The 16,814-nt window shown below is 55.8% G+C and overlaps 1 protein-coding gene across 4 annotated transcripts in view; it reads right to left on the reverse strand.

Moving 5' to 3' along the window:
- The window catches only part of prkg1b (protein kinase cGMP-dependent 1b), an 827,021-nt gene that overhangs the window by 718,116 nt on the left and 92,091 nt on the right, over positions 1–16,814 (reverse strand). For 3 of the 4 annotated variants that reach the window (XM_060841874.1, XM_060841872.1, XM_060841871.1), the window contains exon 1: positions 5,297–5,670. The exons of the other annotated variant lie outside the window; for it this stretch is intronic. In XM_060841874.1, the coding sequence (XP_060697857.1) occupies positions 5,297–5,607 (311 nt within the window). In that variant the 5' untranslated portion in view covers positions 5,608–5,670. Of the gene's footprint in view, positions 1–5,296; positions 5,671–16,814 lie in introns of those variants that run through there. 4 annotated transcript variants of the gene reach the window in all.

The raw sequence follows: 16,814 nt of genomic DNA on the forward strand, positions 1-16,814 counted from the left end.
CTTAACTGTCCTCTGAAATGGCCTAACAAGCCACTCAGTTCAAGGACAATTAAGGATAGTCAACAAATGCCAGTTTTGCCAGTGAAATCCACATCCCATGTCAAGAATTAGATAATTCTAAAAGAATCAGTGATGGCACTCCAAACTATTCTAATGACTCAGGTTTTCTGAAGCAAAATCTCAATCATCACTTGACTGAGTCCAAGTAAAATTGAAAAAGGAGTTAATACTCCCATGTGGTTCTGTTTAATTATACCCATATTCCCCACAGCTCCCAGAAACTCCAATGCAAGTAATATAAATAACATCACCATATGACACAGATTTTTAATTGGCCATTGCAGTGTTACACCTGCTGGAATATACAATCCTGAAAAAAACACAAGTAATTAGCAGACAGCAATATCCTTTCAGTGAAATATTGCCCTGCTCACAATCTGGATGGTGACCTTAGACAACTGCAATTTGTTTTCCCATTGTTCAATAACATGAATCCGCACAAATCACATCTGATGTAAAATGGGCAACAAGACTTGAACATATGACTGAAAACTTTTCAATTACTATGTTACAGGATCACACCAAGCTACAGTGTAAATGTCCCAGGGAGAGTCACTCCAGGTTACAGCGTGAATGCCCCAGGGACAGTCACTCCAGGCTGCAGCATGAATGCCCCAGGGACAGTCACTCCAGGCTGCAGCATGAATGCCCCAGGTTCAGTTACTCCAGGCTACAGCGTGAATACCCCAGGTTCAGTTACTCCAGGCTACAGCGTGAATGCCCCAGGGACAGTCAGTCCAGGCTAAGCGTGAATGCCCCAGGGTCAGTCACTCCAGGCTACAGCATGAATACCCCAGGGAGAGTGACTCCAGGCTATAGTGTGAATGCCCCAGGGACAGACACTCCAGACTACAACATGAATACCCGAGGGTCAGTCAGTCCAGACTACAGCAGGAATACCCCAGGGACAGTCAGTCCAGACTACAGCGTGAATGCCCCAGGGTCAGTTACTCTAGGCTACAGCCTGAATGGTCAGTCACTCCAAGCTACAATGTGACTGCCCCAGGGACAGTCACTCCAGGCTACAATGTGAATACCCCAGGGTCAATCACTCTAGGCTACAGTGTGAATGCATCAGGGACAGTCACTCCATTCTACACTGTGAATGTCTCAGGGTCAGTCACTCCAGACTGCAGCATGAATGCCCCAGGGACAGCCAGTCCAGACTACATGTGAATGCCCCAGAGTCAGTCACTCCAGGCTACAGCATGAATGCCCCAGGGACAGTCACTCCAGGCTACAGAGTGAATGCCCCAGAGACAGTCACTCCAGGCTACAGAGTGAATACCCCAGAGACAGTCACTCCAGGCTACAGAGTGAATACCCCAGAGACAGTCACTCCAGGCTACAGCATGAATGCCCCAGGGACAGTCACTCCAGGCTACAGCGTGAATGCCCCAGAGACAGTTACTCCAGACTACAGTGTGAATGCCCCACAGATAGTCACTCCAGGTTACAGCGTGAATGTTCTCAGAAAGATTGTTCCAGACTAAAGTATAAAAGAGGCCGTCACTCCAGCCTATAGTACAATTCTGCCAGGAATAGTGATTACAGAATGGTCACTCCATAATTCTAGAAACAATCACTCTACCCATAGTGCAATACCCGACAGTCAGTCATTCCAGCTTACAATTAGCTGGGTGCACTCATATTACCCTCTGCGACTTTCAGTTCTCTAAATGCGGGCAAGTCTTTAGCAACTGTTCACTGAGCCACATCAATGTGTTGTGATTCTTTTATCAATGGCTAAAGCAGGGATGCTTGCCCTGAGACTACCTCAAACAGAACTAAGACTTTTTTGTATTCATTCACAAAATGCAGTGTCTCCTCACTAGGCCAGCACTTATCCATCCATCCCGAATTACCTCTTTCGGGCTGAGGGGCCTGCTGGGATCATTCCGGGTGACATTAGGAGTCCATCAGAGTGCTGTGGGTCACATGGAGGCCAAACCAGGTAAGGACCAAGGTACGGGCCAAATGCTGGCAAAGGGCACCAGAATAATTTAAGATCTGGTCAGCATGGACGAGTTGGTCTAAAGGATCTGTTTCTGTGCTGTACATCTCTATGACATCCCTAAAGAAGGTGAAAGTGAGGACTGCAGATGCTGGAGATCAGAGTCGAGAGCGTGGTGCTGGAAAAGCACAGCACATCAAGCAGCATCCGAAGAGCAGGAGAGTTGACGTTTCAGGCAAAAGCCCTTCACCAGGAATCCTGACAAAGGACTTTTGCCCAAAACATCGACTCTCCTGCTCCTCGGATGCTGGATGAGCTGCTGTGCTTTTCCTGCGCCACCCTTTTCGACTCTGCCTCTCCAACATCTGCAGTCCTCACTTTCTCCTATGACTGTATGACTGCAGATTTTCTTCCCTAAAGGATCTTTGTGATTGCTTACAACAATGAATTGTTATTATGGTCACCATTAAGCTACCTTTTAATTCCATGTTTTAATTGAACTCAAACATCACCATTTGCCACTGTGAGATTTGCATCCATAACCCCAGGGCATTAAACAAAAAAACCCCAAAGACCTGTGGATGGTGGAAATTAGAAACATAACTAGAAATTGCTGGGAAGACTCAGCAGGTCTGGCAGCATGAATGGAGAGAAAGTGGAGTTAAAATCAGTGACTTTGTGTGTCCCCAGAACATTAGCCTGGGGTTCTGGATGGCGAGCACAGTGACATGACCACACTGCCCCGTCCCAGGAGGAAGGATTTATTGGAACACTCCTAAGGCTGAGGAACCTACACTCCAGGGACAGATTGGAAAAAGTGAAGATTGCAGATGCTGGAGTGTCAGGGTCGATAAACGTGGCAAAAGACAGCGCTCTTTACAGCTCCAGTTACAAAGTGAAATCATTTTCACTTTGACAAACAAAAACAAGCAAATTGTCATAGAGTGTGACATTGAAATGGAGTTTCCATAAAATAAAGCAGCCTCCCGCATGCTGCAGGGTATATGTAGGTAAGAAGGCCATGGCTTCGTGGTAATATCACAGGATTGTTCATCCAGAAACCCAGGTCGTCTTCTGGGGACTCAAACCTGAGTCCCCATTCGGGCAAATGGTGGAATGTGAATTCAACAGGAAAAGAAACTGGATTTGTAAATCTAATGATGACTATTTTTCAATTGTTTGAAAAAAAATATCTAGTTCACTTCAAGGAAGGAAACTGCCATCCTTACCCGGTCTGACTTACATGTGACTCCAGACCCACAGCAATGTGGATGACTCTTAACTGCCTCTGGGCAATTAGGGATGAGCAATAAATACTGGCCTGGCCAGTGACACCTTCATCCCATGACTGAATTTTTAAAAAAGAATGATATAAGATCATTGGAAGATTTTGTATTCATTTTTGTTTATGATGGGTTGTTGGAGGGGGTGCAGGAGTGAAAAATAAAACCATGAGGAATCAGGATTTGGTGACTGGAATAGGAATAAAGTTGAGGAGATTGACAGATTGAATGATAATCGTGGTGGTTCGATCATGCCTGTCCTGGTGACAATTAACTCCCTGACTAACTCTGGGCTCCCACGTCCGTGAGAGACCAGAGAGTCTAGTAATCACAGCAGGAACTTCATTAAAGTAGTACAGCAGTGGTATATCATCCCGAGGGTTAGCTACACGCCTCCAGTACAGTACGCCCTGTCTGCCTACAGCAAGTCATCTAAAATCAACCTGTTGAGGGGCGCTGTGGCACATCTCCAAAGCAGCTATGCTTCTGGCTCCTAGGGAGACACTGCTACTGAATCACAAGTGACCCCCCCCCCTGCCTAGTCATTCTTAGCTGGCAGCTAGAGGTCTCCAGCATTAACTGGCCACAGACTACACTTTACTTCTAAAGAGAGGGCCGAAGGGACAGTTGTAGAAGTGGACACAATGAGCACTGCAGACACCGAGACAGACAGTGAGGGGGAACTAATTGCTTAGTTCACATTGACAGTCTGAAGTAATGCTTCATGTCGGTCTTTGTGAAGGGGTCACCTTGTCTATTATGTCAGATCCCTGTCAGGAGCAACATCAAGGCAAAAAAAAAATACAGCATGCTCCTCCAGTTGGTGAGAGATTGGGAAGCGTGGATTTGCCAGCACTGACCGGGGGTACACAATGCTGTGAAACATTGACTGAACCACATGGAGGGATAAGCAGCAGCTTGTGAAAGCTCGGCTCTACTTGAACCTGTTCCAATTTGCCCTGTCATTTGTCACAGAGCCAGAAGCTGATGATGCTGAGAGCAGGGAGAGAGGTCAGTGTGAGCAGCTAGAAATCATTCAAGGGCCTGTCCTGCTGACCAGCTCCCTCCACCACCCAACACACACACACACACACACACAATCTCTCTCTCTCTCTTCTCCCTGGGGTGTCCTATACCCAGGTTACAGACACAGGCTGCCCCCTCTAACTCACACTCACTGAATCACTCCGCCTGCTCTCGTCACTCTCTGAGTGATTTACCCATTCACTCCTCTCCCTCCCCAGCCCTGGCAGATCTGTTCTGTATCCCCCACTCCAACCCCAGCACATGGCTCAATACAGAAGCCTCTGCCTCCTTCACACCGACTGATAAGTCACTTGGTATTGCTGTGGGCCTAGAGGCAATGCTGCAGATTGGGGGCAAAGGCAATGTAACTGTGGACTGAGATTAACCTGCAGTGACTGGGCAAGTGAGAGCTCAGTGTGTGAGAGATAAACACTGTGTCTGTGGGAGAGAGAGAGAGACAGTATGTGTGTGACATACAGTATGTGTATGTGAGAGACAGAGAGAAGACGGACAGGCAGCATGTGTGTGGATGTGACAGAAAGACAGAAGAACAGAGACTGTGTGTTTGTGTGTGTGTGAGAGGGAGAGAAAGAGAGACAGAGAGACAACCTATGTGTGATATAGGCAGTAATGTACATATGAGAGTGTATCTGTGTATGCATGAGAGACAGAGTTTGTGCGTGAGACTGTGACAGAGACAGTGAGATACTGTTTGTATGAGAGAAAGACAGTATATGTGTGAGAGAAAGACACAAACATAATGTGTGAAAGAGACTGTGTGTAGAGAGATGGAGACAGCGCGTGTGTTTGTGAGAGACTGTGTGAGAGAGAGAGATGGAGACTGTGTGTGTTTGTGAGAGACTGTGTGTGAGAGAGATGGAGACAGTGTGTGTTTGAGTTTGTGAGAGAGACTGTGTGAGCAGGAGAGACAGAGAAAGTGAGAGAGCGCGAAGGTACAGACGAAACTGCTTACTGTGCACTTTTCGGATAGAAGGGGAGGGTAACATGGTTCAGGTCCTGGATGTCGAAGGCGGTGGGCTCCGCTGAGATGGCCTGCCTTTTAGTTCTCTGCTGTTCCTGCAGTGAGCCCGCACACTGGCCTGCGCTGTGTTTGCTGGCCGGCTTGATCACTGAGCGGTACTTGTCCAACTCATTCTGCAACCTCTGGATCAGGTCATCTTTCTGGTCCAGCTCCAGCTCCAGCTCATCGATCAGGGCATCCCGCTGCCTCAGCTCCTCGATCTTCTCCTGGAGAGCATACTGCAGGTCCCGCAGAGTTCCCATCTCAGTGCTGGGGAGCTCTCCCTCCGCCAACTTTCCCCAAAGTCACCGCCCACTTTGCGGAACTTTCCCAGAGAATCCGGCTGCTCGCTGCTCTGTTATAACAGCAGGGTTTGTCTGACCAACTTCACACCCACCCTCCCTCCCCTACTGCCCCCTTCTAAAAAAAATATAACATCAACCTGGGCCAGCGGCCAGTTTGGGAAGTGGTTTTTGTTTGAGGATGATTTCTGTGCCAGCGATATCGCCCGTCCTTCCGGCACTGCTCAGTCCACAGCTGGGAGCCTCTCTCTCTCTCTCCTTCCCTCACACACACACACACACACACTCTCTCTCTCTCTCTCTCACTGCCTTACGTCAATGCTCCATCTACAAGGCAACTGTGGCGCCTACAGGCCCCTGCAGGAGTTACAACCCAACAGCTCCATCCTCCCTCCTCTCCCCTCCACTTGTCCCCAGCTCTATACCCCTCCCTCTCTCTCGCTCTCCCCACCCCCTTCTCTCCTCCCCCCGCACCCCCTTCACTTGTTCCCATCTGCAATCCTCTCTGTCTTTCCCACCCCCTTCTCTCTCTCCCAACCCCTCTCCCTCATCCCCTGACTTGTCCATCCCCCACCTCTCTCCCCCCCATACCCCTTCACTTGTTCCCAGCTCCAAGCCTCCCTCTCTCTTTCCCACCCCCTCTCTCATCCTACCCCCTCTCTCTCCACAATCCTTCTCCATCCCTTCACTCCTCCATCCCTCCTCTGTCTCCCCTCACTTGTTCCCATTTGAAACCCCCTCTCTCCTTCCCTCCCCTCTTTTGTCTCCCCATCCTTGACTTGTTCCCCCCACCCCTTCACTTGTCCCCCCTACCCCTTCACTTGTCCCCCCCACTTCACTTGTCCCCCCCACCTGTCCCCCCACCCTTGTTCCCCCTTCCCCCCACCCCCTTCACTTGTTCCCCTTTCACTTGTTCCCAGCTGCAACCCCACCCCCCTTCCCCTCCGCTGTTGCTTGTTCGAACTTTCTAAGGACTTTGCAGTATTTGTGATGTCCGAGTGTCACAGCTTCCTGTTCTGTACTGAATTACTATCCTCCCCAGTCAATCTCTGCTGGGACAGTGGCCGTGACCCCTGACCCTGACCCTGGGGGTGGGGTTCAGCTGCATTTTGTCCGGCAGTTTGACTTTCTCCTTCATTTCATTGCCTCAACCTACTTTGATAACCTCGTTTTTCCACAATGTGTGAAAATATAAAAGCAAGTTGAGTTCAGACCTGTTGTTATTTTGTCACATTTTAAAGGCGGGCTGGGACGCACACTGTCAAACACAATCTCACTCAAGTTTTAAATGCACATAGGGTCGTTTCTGTAACTCGTTTAATTTAAAATGTTAAAAAACCACACAACACCAGGTTATAGTCCAACAGGTTTAATTGGAAGCACTCGCTTTCGGAGCGACGCTCCTTCAGGTGGTTGTCACTCCAAAAGCTAGTGCTTCCAATTAAACCTGTTGGACTATAACCTGGTGTTGTGTGGTTTTTAACTTTGTACACCCCCGTCCAAAACCGGCATCTCCAAATCATGATTTTAAGATGTATTTTAGTATCAAAAAAAATACAACTTAACATCCACTTAGAACATTAACTCCATCTCAATGTCATCGCTCTGACATTAAAGTTGTATTTTTAAAAGTTCAATAAATTCAGGACGTTTCTGGTTGAATTGCCCAACTTGTTGAGTTTGACTCTCAAATGTGTTGTAGCTTTAGGTACAATGAGGTCCACAGTGAGTGAGGGTTAATATGTCTACGTTTAAAACGTACTTCATGCAGCTTTTCACATTTTAAGGTTTCCCAGTGACTGTCAGAAAGCAGGTACAACGTTTAACATAACTGCAAACAATACACTTTTATAAATGGCTGGAGTGAAAGGAGATTTATCTGATTTCATTCTCATGAGAAATGAGAGCTGGACACTGCGCTTCAGTGTAAGCAATAGCGCCGACTAGCGCGCTTCCTCTGGATGTGTTCAGTTTGGAATCCACTGACAAACTTTTCGAAGTTCAAAGCATAAAGTACAAGTGGAACTAAAGTGGAACTATTGCACAATTCCTGGTGATATCTGATAAACTAAACCAGCTATGTGGCTAACCTGCTCAACTCCATTGGAAGACTTGAAACAATACAGAGGAACCTCGATTATCCGAATACCAATGATCTGAAAATTGGATTACCCGAGGTCCCGACAGAAACGTTACATCAAAGACATGTGTCCAATGATCGTGTCTCTTGTTTACAGTGATTAAAAGTGCTGCTAAGAACAGTCCTGGGCTGATGGGAGCGCAGGCACTGTCTCTAAATGACTGACCTACCACCCACCCACCCCCTCTCTGTCACACACTCTTTCTCTCTTCCCACACAGGGGTATACCCTAAACCCCCCCTTCCCCAGACAATGTCTCAAACATTGTCCTGTAAAAGGCAAACGTGGAACCTGTCAAAGAGTTGCAGTAAAGAGTTGTGTGTGTGTGTGTATGTCTGTGTCTGTGAGTCTGTGCTATTTGGAGACTCCCCCCCCCACAAAGGCAGCAGCAGCAGTAGTAGTCTTGTTGTTGGTGTCCAGTCTGGCTGCCCCGGAGAGGGGGTGGGAGCCGGGCAGTGTTGGACGGGTGTTGGGACGCGTTTTGGGGTCGGGTGAGGGGCAGTGTTGGAAGAGGTTTCAGTTGGGTGGGGTACGGAGAACAGGACTGGGGGCAGGCAGGGGGCGGTGTACGGACGGGGTTTGAGGGTGTGGGTGGGGGAGCCGTATTGGACAGGTTTGGGAGTGGCCGGGGGGGATGTTGGGCGGGGTTTGGAAGTGGGAGGGGGTCGGTGTTGTACAGGTTTGGGAGTGGGCAGGGGGGCAGTGTTGGACAGGTTTGGGAGCAGGCAGGTGGGCGGTGTTGGATGGGGTTTGGGGGTGGGCGGGGGGGCGGTGTTGTACAGGTTTGGGAGTTGGCAGGGGGGTGTTGTACAGGTTTGGGAGCGGACGGGGGGTGGTGTTAGATGGGGTTTGCGAGTGGGCAAGGGGGGGCGGTGTTGGATGTGGTTTGGGACCGGGCTGGGGGGGGGGGGGCGGTGTTGTACAGGTTTGGGAGCAGGTGGGGGGCAGTGTTCGACAGGTTTGGGAGCGGGTGGGGGCGCGGTATTCGACAGGTTTGTGAGCGGGGGACATTTTTGGGTAGTTTTGGGACCGGGTGGGATGGGCGGTGTTGGATGGGATTTGGGAGCGTGCGGGAGGGCTGTGTTGTGCAGGTTCGGAAGCGGGTGGGGGGGCGGTGTTGGATGGGGTTTGTGGGCGAGTGGGTGGGCAGTGATGGATAGGTTTGGGAGCGGGCGTAGGGGCAGTGTTGGACAGGTTTGGGACTGGGTAGTGGGACAGTGTTAGATGGGGTTTGGGAGTGGGCAGGGAGGCGGTGTTGGGCAGGTTTGGGAGGCGGCAGAGGGGGTGTTGTTGGATGGGGTTTGGGAGCGGGTAAGGGGACGTGGTGTTGGACAGGTTTGGAGCGAGAGGGGGTTCAGTTCTGTTCAGGTTTGGGAGCGAGCTGGGGGGACGGTGTTGGATGGGGTTTGGGAGCGGGCAGGGGGGTGGTGTTGTACAGGTTTGGGAGCGGGTGGAGGGGTGCTGTTGGGCAGGTTGGGGAGCAGGCGGGGGGCAGTGTTAGATGGGGTTTGGGAGCGGGCTGGGCGGGACTGTGTTGGGCAGGATTGGGAGCGGGCAGGAGGGGCGGTGTTGGATGGGGTTTAGGAGCAGAGGGCGGGGGGTGGTGTTGTACAGGATTGGGAGGGGCGGGGGGCAGTGTTGTACAGGTTTGGGCGTGGAGAGGTTGTGCGGTGTTGGATGGGGTTTGGGAGCGGGTGGGGGGGTGGTGTTGGATGGAGTCTGGGAGCAGGCAGGAGGGGTGGTGTTGTACAGGATTGGGAGCGGGCAGGAGGAGGCGGTGTTGGATGGGGTTTGAGAGCAGGCAGGATGTGCAGTGTCGGATGGGGTTTGGGATTGGGTGGGGGGGGTGGTGTAGAATGGGGTTTGGGAGCAGGCGGGGGGCAGTGTTGTACATGTTTGGGAGCATGCGGGGGGCGGTGTTGGGCAGGCTTGGGAGCGGGCGGGGGGGCGGAGTTGGTCAGGTTTGGGAGCGGGGGGGCTGTGTTGGATATTTTGGAAGTGGACAAGGGGGTGCAGTGTTGTACAGGTTTTGGAGTGGGCAGGGGGAGGCCGTGTTGGATGGGGTTTGGGAGTGGGCAGGGGGCGGTGTTGTACAGGTTTGGGAGCGGGCGAGGGGGGGCAGTGTTGTACAGGTTTGGGAGCGGGCGGGGGGGTTGTTGTGCAGGTTTGAGAGCGGGCGGGGGAGCGTTGTTGGACAGGTTTGGGAATGGGTGTGGAGCATTGTTGGATGGGGTTTGGGAGCGGGCAGGGTTGCAGTGTTGGACAGGTTTGGGAGCGGGACGGGCGGGAGGTGTTGGATGGCGTTTGGGAGCGGGTAGGGAGCGCGGTGTTGGACAGATTTGGGAGAGGGCGGGGGGTGCGTTGTTGGATGGGATTTGGGAGCGGGAGCAGGTGCGGTGTTGCACAGGTCTGGGAGCGGGCGGGGGAACGGTGTTGTACAGGATTGGGAGCAGGCAGGGGGGGCCGTATTGGACAGGTTTGGGAGCGGGCGGGGGGGCGGTATTGTACAGGATTGGGAGCTGGTGGGGGCGGTGTTGTACAGGATTGAAAGCGGGCGGGGGGGGGGCGGTGTTGGATGGGGTTTGGGAATGGCCGGGGGGACGGTTTGGTACAGGTTTTGGAGTGTGCAAGGGGGTCGGTGTTGGACAGGTTTGGGAGCGGGCAGGGGAGCGGTGTTGGACGGGGTTTGAGAGTTGGTGAGGGGGCGGTGTTGTACAGGATATGGATGGGGCGGGGGGGGGGGGGCGGTGTTGTACATGTTTGGGACCAGGCAGGGGGACGGTGTTGATGGCGTTTGGGAGTGGGCAAGGGGGGCGGTGTTGTACAGGATTGGGAGCAGGCGGGGGGCAGTATTGTACAGGATTTGGAGTGGGCAGGGGGGTGTTGTTGGATGGGGTTTGAGAGCAGGCAGGGGGGAGCGGTGTTGGGCAGGTTTGGGAGAGAGCAGGGGAATGGTGTTGGACAGGTTTGGGAGTGGGCGGGGGCAGTGTTGGACAGGTTTGGGAGTGGGCATGGGGAGGCGGTGTTGTACAGGATTGGGAGTGGGCAAGGGTGTCGGTGTTGGATGGGATTTGGGAGCGGGCGGGGGGAGGCAGTGTTTTACAGGATTGGGAGCGGGAGTAGGGGCGGTGTTGGATGTGGTTTCGGAGTGGGCGGGGGGTGGTGTTTTGCAGGATTGGGAATGGACGGGGGGTGGTGTTGTACAGGCTTGGGAGCGTGTGGGAGGGTGGTATTGTACAGAATTGGGTGCAGGCGGGGGGCAGTGTTGTACAGGATTTGGAGTGGGCAGGGGGGCGTTGTTGGATTGGGTTTGGGAGTGGGTGGGGGGTGGTGTTGGATGGGTTTGGGAGCGGGCAGGGCGGTGTGTTGTTGGATGGGGTTTGGGAGCGGACGGGTGGCGTTGTTGGATGGAGTTTGGGAGCGGGCAGGGTGCAGTGTTGGGCAGGTTTGGGAGCGGGCAGGGGAGCGGTGTTGGATAGGATTTGGGAGCGGGCGGGGTTGTTGTTGGATGGCGTTTGGGAGTGGGTAGGGGCGCGGTGTTGGGCAGGTTTGGGAGCGGGCAGGGGGGCACGGTGTTGGATGGGGTTTGGGAGCGGGCGGGGGGGGCAGTGTTGCACAGGTTTGGGAGTGGGCCGGGGAATGGTGTTGGACAGGTTTGGGAGTGGGCGGGGGGGTTGTTTTGGACAGGTTTGGAAGGGGCAAGGAGGCGGTGTTGGACTGAATTGGGAGCGGGCGGGGGGCAGTGTTGGACAGGTTTGGGAGTGGTCATGGGGGGCAGTGTTGATGGGGGTTGGGAGCGGGCAGGGGGCGCAGTGTTGTACAGGATTGGGAGCGGACGGGGTGTCGGTGTTGGATGGTGTTTGGAAGTGGGCAGGGGGAGGTGATGTTGGGCAGGTTTGGGAGTGGGCGGGGGGACGGTGTTCGACAGGTTTGGGAGTGGGCAAGGGGGGGCGGTGTTGTACAGATTTGGGAGTGGGCAAGGGGTCGGTGTTGGATGGGGTTTGGGAGTGGGCAAGGGGGGGCAGTGTTGGATGGGGTTTGGGAGTGGGCAAGGGAGAGCGGTGTTGGATGGGGTTTGGGAGTGGGCAAGGGGGGGCAGTGTTGGATGGGGTTTGGGAGTGGGCAAAGAGGGGCGGTGCTGGATGGGATTTGGGAGTGGGCAGGGGGTCGGTGTTGGATGGGGTTTGGGAATGGGCAAGGGGGGTTGGTGTTGGATGGGGTTTGGGAATGGGCAAGGGGGGGCATTGTTGGATGGGGTTTGGGAGTGGGCAAAGAGGGGTGGTGCTGGATGGGATTTGGGAGTGGGCAGGGGGGCGGTGTTGGATGGGGTTTGGGAGTGGGCAAGGGGGGTTGGTGTTGGATGGGGTTTGGGAATGGGCAAGGGGGGGCGGTGTTGGATGGGGTTTGGGAATGGGCAAGGGGGGGCGGTGTTGGATGGGGTTTGGGAGTGGGCAAGGGGGGTTGGTGTTGGATGGGGTTTGGGAATGGGCAAGGGGGGTCGGTGATGGATGGGGTTTGGGAGTGGGCAAGGGGGGTTGGTGTTGGATGGGGTTTGGGAGTGGGCAAGGGGGGTTGGTGTTGGATGGGGTTTGGGAGTGGGCAAGGGGGGTCGGTGTTGGATGGGGTTTGGGAGTGGGCAAGGGGGGGGCAGTGTTGGATGGGGTTTGGGAGTGGGCAAAGAGGGGCGGTGCTGGATGGGATTTGGGAATGGGCAGGGGGTCGGTGTTGGATGGGGTTTGGGAATGGGCAAGGGGGGTTGGTGTTGGATGGGGTTTGGGAATGGGCAAGGGGGGGCAGTGTTGGATGGGGTTTGGGAGTGGGCAAGGGGGGTTGGTGTTGGATGGGGTTTGGGAATGGGCAAGGGGGGTCGGTGTTGGATGGGGTTTGGGAATGGGCAAGGGGGGTCGGTGTTGGATGGGGTTTGGGAATGGGCAAGGGGGGCGGTGTTGGATGGGGTTTGGGAGTGGGCAGGGGGAGGAAACGGTGTTGTACAGGTTTGGGAATTGGCAAGGTGGGAGCGGTGTTGTACAGGTTTTGGAGTGGGCAAGGGGGTCGGTATTGGATGAGGTTTGGGAGTAGGCATGGGGGGGCCGTGTTGGACAGGTTTGGGAGCGGGCGATGGGGCGGTGTTATGCAGGATTGGGAGCGGGCAGGGGGGTAGTGTTGTCCAGGTTTACGAGCGGGCGGGGGGGTGTTGTCATACAGGTTTGGGAGCGAGCAGGGGAGGCGAAGTTGTACAGGTTTGGGAGCAGGTGGGGGGAGGCGATGTTGGATGGGGTTTCGGAGTGGGCGGGGGGGTGTTGTTGTGCAGGATTGGGAGTGGGCAGGGGGGAGCGGTGTTGGATGGGGTTTCGGAGTGAGCGGGGGGGGTGGTGTTGTGCAGGATTGGGAGTGGGCAGGGGGGAGCGGTGTTGGATGGGGTTTGGGAGCGTGTAGGGGCGCAGTGTTGGACTGGATTGGGAGCGGGCGGGGTGGCAGTGTTGGGCAGGTTTGGGAGAGGGCAGGGGAATGGTGTTGGACAGGTTTGAGAGGGGGCATGGGAGGCGATGTTGTACAGGATTGGGAGCAGTTGGGGGGCCAGCGTTGGACAGGTTTGGGACTGGGCAGGGGGAGGTGGTGTTGTACAGGTTTGGGAGTGGGCGGGGGGGGCAGTGTTGGATGGGGTTTCGGAGTGGGCAGAGGGGCATTGTCATACAGGTTTGGGAGCAGATGGCGGGGGCGGTGTTGGGCAGATTTGGGAGCAGGCAAGGGGGCTGTGTTAGATGGGGTTTGGGAGCGGGCTGGGGGGGCTGTGTTGGACAGGTTTGGGAGAGTGTGGTGGGGCGGTGTTGTACTGGTTTGGGAGAGGGCGGGTGGGCGATGGTGGACAGGTTTGGGCGCGGAGAGGTTGTGCGGTGTTGAATGGGGTTTGGGAGCGGGTGGGGGAGTGGTGTTGGACAGGAGGGACGGTGTTGGATGGGGTTTGGGAGCGGGTGGAGGGGTGGTGTTGTACAGGTTTGGGAGTGGGTGGGGGCGTTGTTGGATAGAATTTGGGTGTGGGCAGTGGGTGGTGTTGGATGGGATTTGGGAGCGGGCTGGAGGGGCGGTGTTGGACGGGTTTGGGGGCGGGCTGGGGGGGCGTTGTTGGATGGGGTTGGGGAGCGGGTGGGTGGCGGTGTTGGACAGGTTTGGGAGCATGAGGGGGGTCGGTTCTGTTCAGGTTTGGGAGCGGGCTGGGGGGACGGTCTTGGATGGGGTTTGGGAATGAGCTGGGGGGGACTATGTTGGGCAGGATTGGGAGTGGGCAGGAGGGACTGTGTTGGACAGGTTTGGGAGAGTGTGGTGGGGGCGGTGTTGTACAGGTTTGGGAGCGGGGGTGCGGTGTTGGGCAGGTTTGGGAGAGGGCGGGTAGGCGGTGTTGGACAGGTTTGGGCACGGAGAGGGTGTGCGGTGTTGGATGGGGTTTGGGAGCGGGTGGGGGTGTGGTGTTGGACAGGTTTGGGAGCGGAGGGGGTGCTGTTGGGCAGGTTTGGGAGCGGGCAGGAGGGCAGTGTTGGATGGGGTTTGGGAGCAGGCAGGAGGGGCGGTGTTGGATGGGGTTTGGGAGCGGGCAGGGGGGCGGTGTTGGACTGGATTGGGAGCGGGAGGGGGGAGATGGTGTTGGATGGGGTTTGGGAGCGGGCTGAGGGGCTGTGTTGTACAGGTTTGAGAGCGGGTGGGGGGCAGTGTTGGGCAGGTTTGGGAGTGGGTGGGGGGTGGAGTTGGACAGGTTTGGGAGTGGGCACAGGTCAGTGTTCGATGGGGTTTGGGAGCGGGCGGGTGGGTGGTGTTGGGTAGGTTTGGGAGCAGGTGGGGGGAGCGGTGTTGGATGGGGCTTGGGAGCGGACGGAGGTGCAGTGTTGGACAGGAGGGGCAGTGTTGGATGGGGTTTGAGAGTGGGTGGGGGTCGGTGTTGGACAGGTTTGGGAGTGGGCATGGGGGCACTGTTGGACAGGTCTGGGAGCGGGCAAGGGGGGGCAGTGTTGTACAAGATTGCGAGCGGGCGGGGGGCGGTGATGGACTGGATTGGGAGCGGGCGGGGGGAGACGGTGTTGGATGGGGTTTGGGAGCAGGCGGGAGGCGGTGTTGTACAGGATTGGGAGCCGCCAGGGCGAGGCGGTGTTGCATGGGGTTTCAGAGTGGGCAGGGGGAGGCCGTGTTGGATGTGGTTTGGGAGCGGGTGGGGGGGGCGGTGTTGTACAGAACTGGGAGCGGGCGGGGGGTGGTGTTGTACAGGATTTGGAGCGGGTGGGGGGGGTAGTGTTGTACAGGATTGGGAGCGTGTGGGAGGGGCGGTGTTGTACAGAGTTGGGAGCGAGCAGGGGGAGGCGGTGTTGGATGGGGTTTGGGAGCGGGAGTGCGGCGGTGTTGTGCAGGACTGGGAGCTGGCTGGGGGGTGCAGTGTTGGATGGGGTTTGAGAGTGGGCAGAAGGGTGGTGTTGTACAGGTTTGAGAGTGGGCAGGTGGGAGGTGTTGGATGGGGTTGGGAGCGTGCAGGCGATGCGGTGTTACAGGATTGGGAGCGGGCGGGGTGGCGGTGTTGTACAGGTTTGGGGGTGGGCAAGGTGGGGGGACGCTGTTGTACAGGTTTAGGAGTGTGCAGGGGGGTGGTGTTGGATGGGGTTGGGAGCGTGCAGGCGATGCGGTGTTGTACAGGGTTGGGAGCGTGTGGGAGGGGCGGTGTTGTACAGGGTTGGGAGCGTGTGGGAGGGGCGGTGTTGTACAGGGTTGGGATCGGGCAGGGGGAGGCGGTGTGGGATGGGGTTTGGGAGCGGGAGTGCGGCGGTGCGTTGTTGGATGGGGTTTGAGCGAGGGCGGGGTGCAGTGTTGGACAGGTTTGGTAGCGGGCAGGGGGGAGCGGTGTTGTGCTGGTTTGGGAGCAGGTGGGGGGGCGGTGTTGTACAGGATTGGGAGCAGGTGGGGGACGGTGTTGTGCAGGATTGGGAGCGGGGGGGTGGGTGGTGATGGATGGGGTTTGGGAGTGGGCGGGGGGGTGGTATTGTACAGGTTTGGGAACAGGTGGGGGGGCGGTGTTGTACATTTTTGAGAGCAGGTGGGGGGGGCAGTGTTGTGCAGGTTTGGGACCGGGCAGTGGTGTGGGGGGGGAACGGTGTTGGACAGGTTTGGGAGAGGGAAGGGCGGGAGGTGTTGGATGGGGTTTGGGAGCAGGTGGGGGGGGCGGTGTTGGACTGGTTTGGGAGTGGGTAGGGGGAGACGGTGTTGTACAGGATTGGGAGTGGGCAGGGGTGCGGTGTTGAATGGGGTTCTGGGTTGCCGGGGGGCGGTGTTGAACAGGGTTGGGGGCGGTGTTGATCGGGGGTTGGGGGCGGTGTTGATCGGGGTTGGGGGGCGGTGTTGATCGGGGTTGGGGGCGGTGTTGATCGGGGTTGGGGGGCGGTGTTGATCGGGGTTGGGGGCGGTGTTGATCGGGGTTGGGGGGCGGTGTTGATCGGGGTTGGGGGCGGTGTTGATCGGGGTTGGGGGGGCGGTGTTGATCGGGGTTGGGGGGCGGTGTTGATCGGGGGTTGGGGGCGGTGTTGATCGGGGGTTGGGGGGCGGTGTTGAATCGGGGTTGGGGGCGGTGTTGATCGGGGTTTGGGGGCGGTGTTGATCGGGGTTTGGGGGCGGTGTTGAATCGGGGTTGGGGTGGGGGGGGTGCAGGGGCTTGCGCCAACTGTGATGATGCCTTAGCTCCTGACCAGGGAGCAGACTTTACAGAAAATTCCCTGCCCCAGAGGAAAGGTGTTGAATTGATTCACCGAATAATCAATTATCCGGAAGAATTAATGCCTGCCTGTTCGGATAATCGAGGTTCCTCTGTAAAAGCTGGAGATCACAACAGGTCACAGAGTATGAAAACACACCCTTCAGTCCCACCAGTCCATGCCAAACATAATCCCAAACTAATCTAGTCCCACCTGCCTGCTCCTGGCCAATTTCCATCCAAACTTTTCCAATTTGTGTACCTATCCAAATGTCTTTTAAACATTGTAATTGTTTCTGCATTCTG

Source organism: Hemiscyllium ocellatum, chromosome 22, assembly GCF_020745735.1.
Source record: "Hemiscyllium ocellatum isolate sHemOce1 chromosome 22, sHemOce1.pat.X.cur, whole genome shotgun sequence".
Classification (NCBI taxonomy): Eukaryota; Metazoa; Chordata; class Chondrichthyes; order Orectolobiformes; family Hemiscylliidae; genus Hemiscyllium; species Hemiscyllium ocellatum.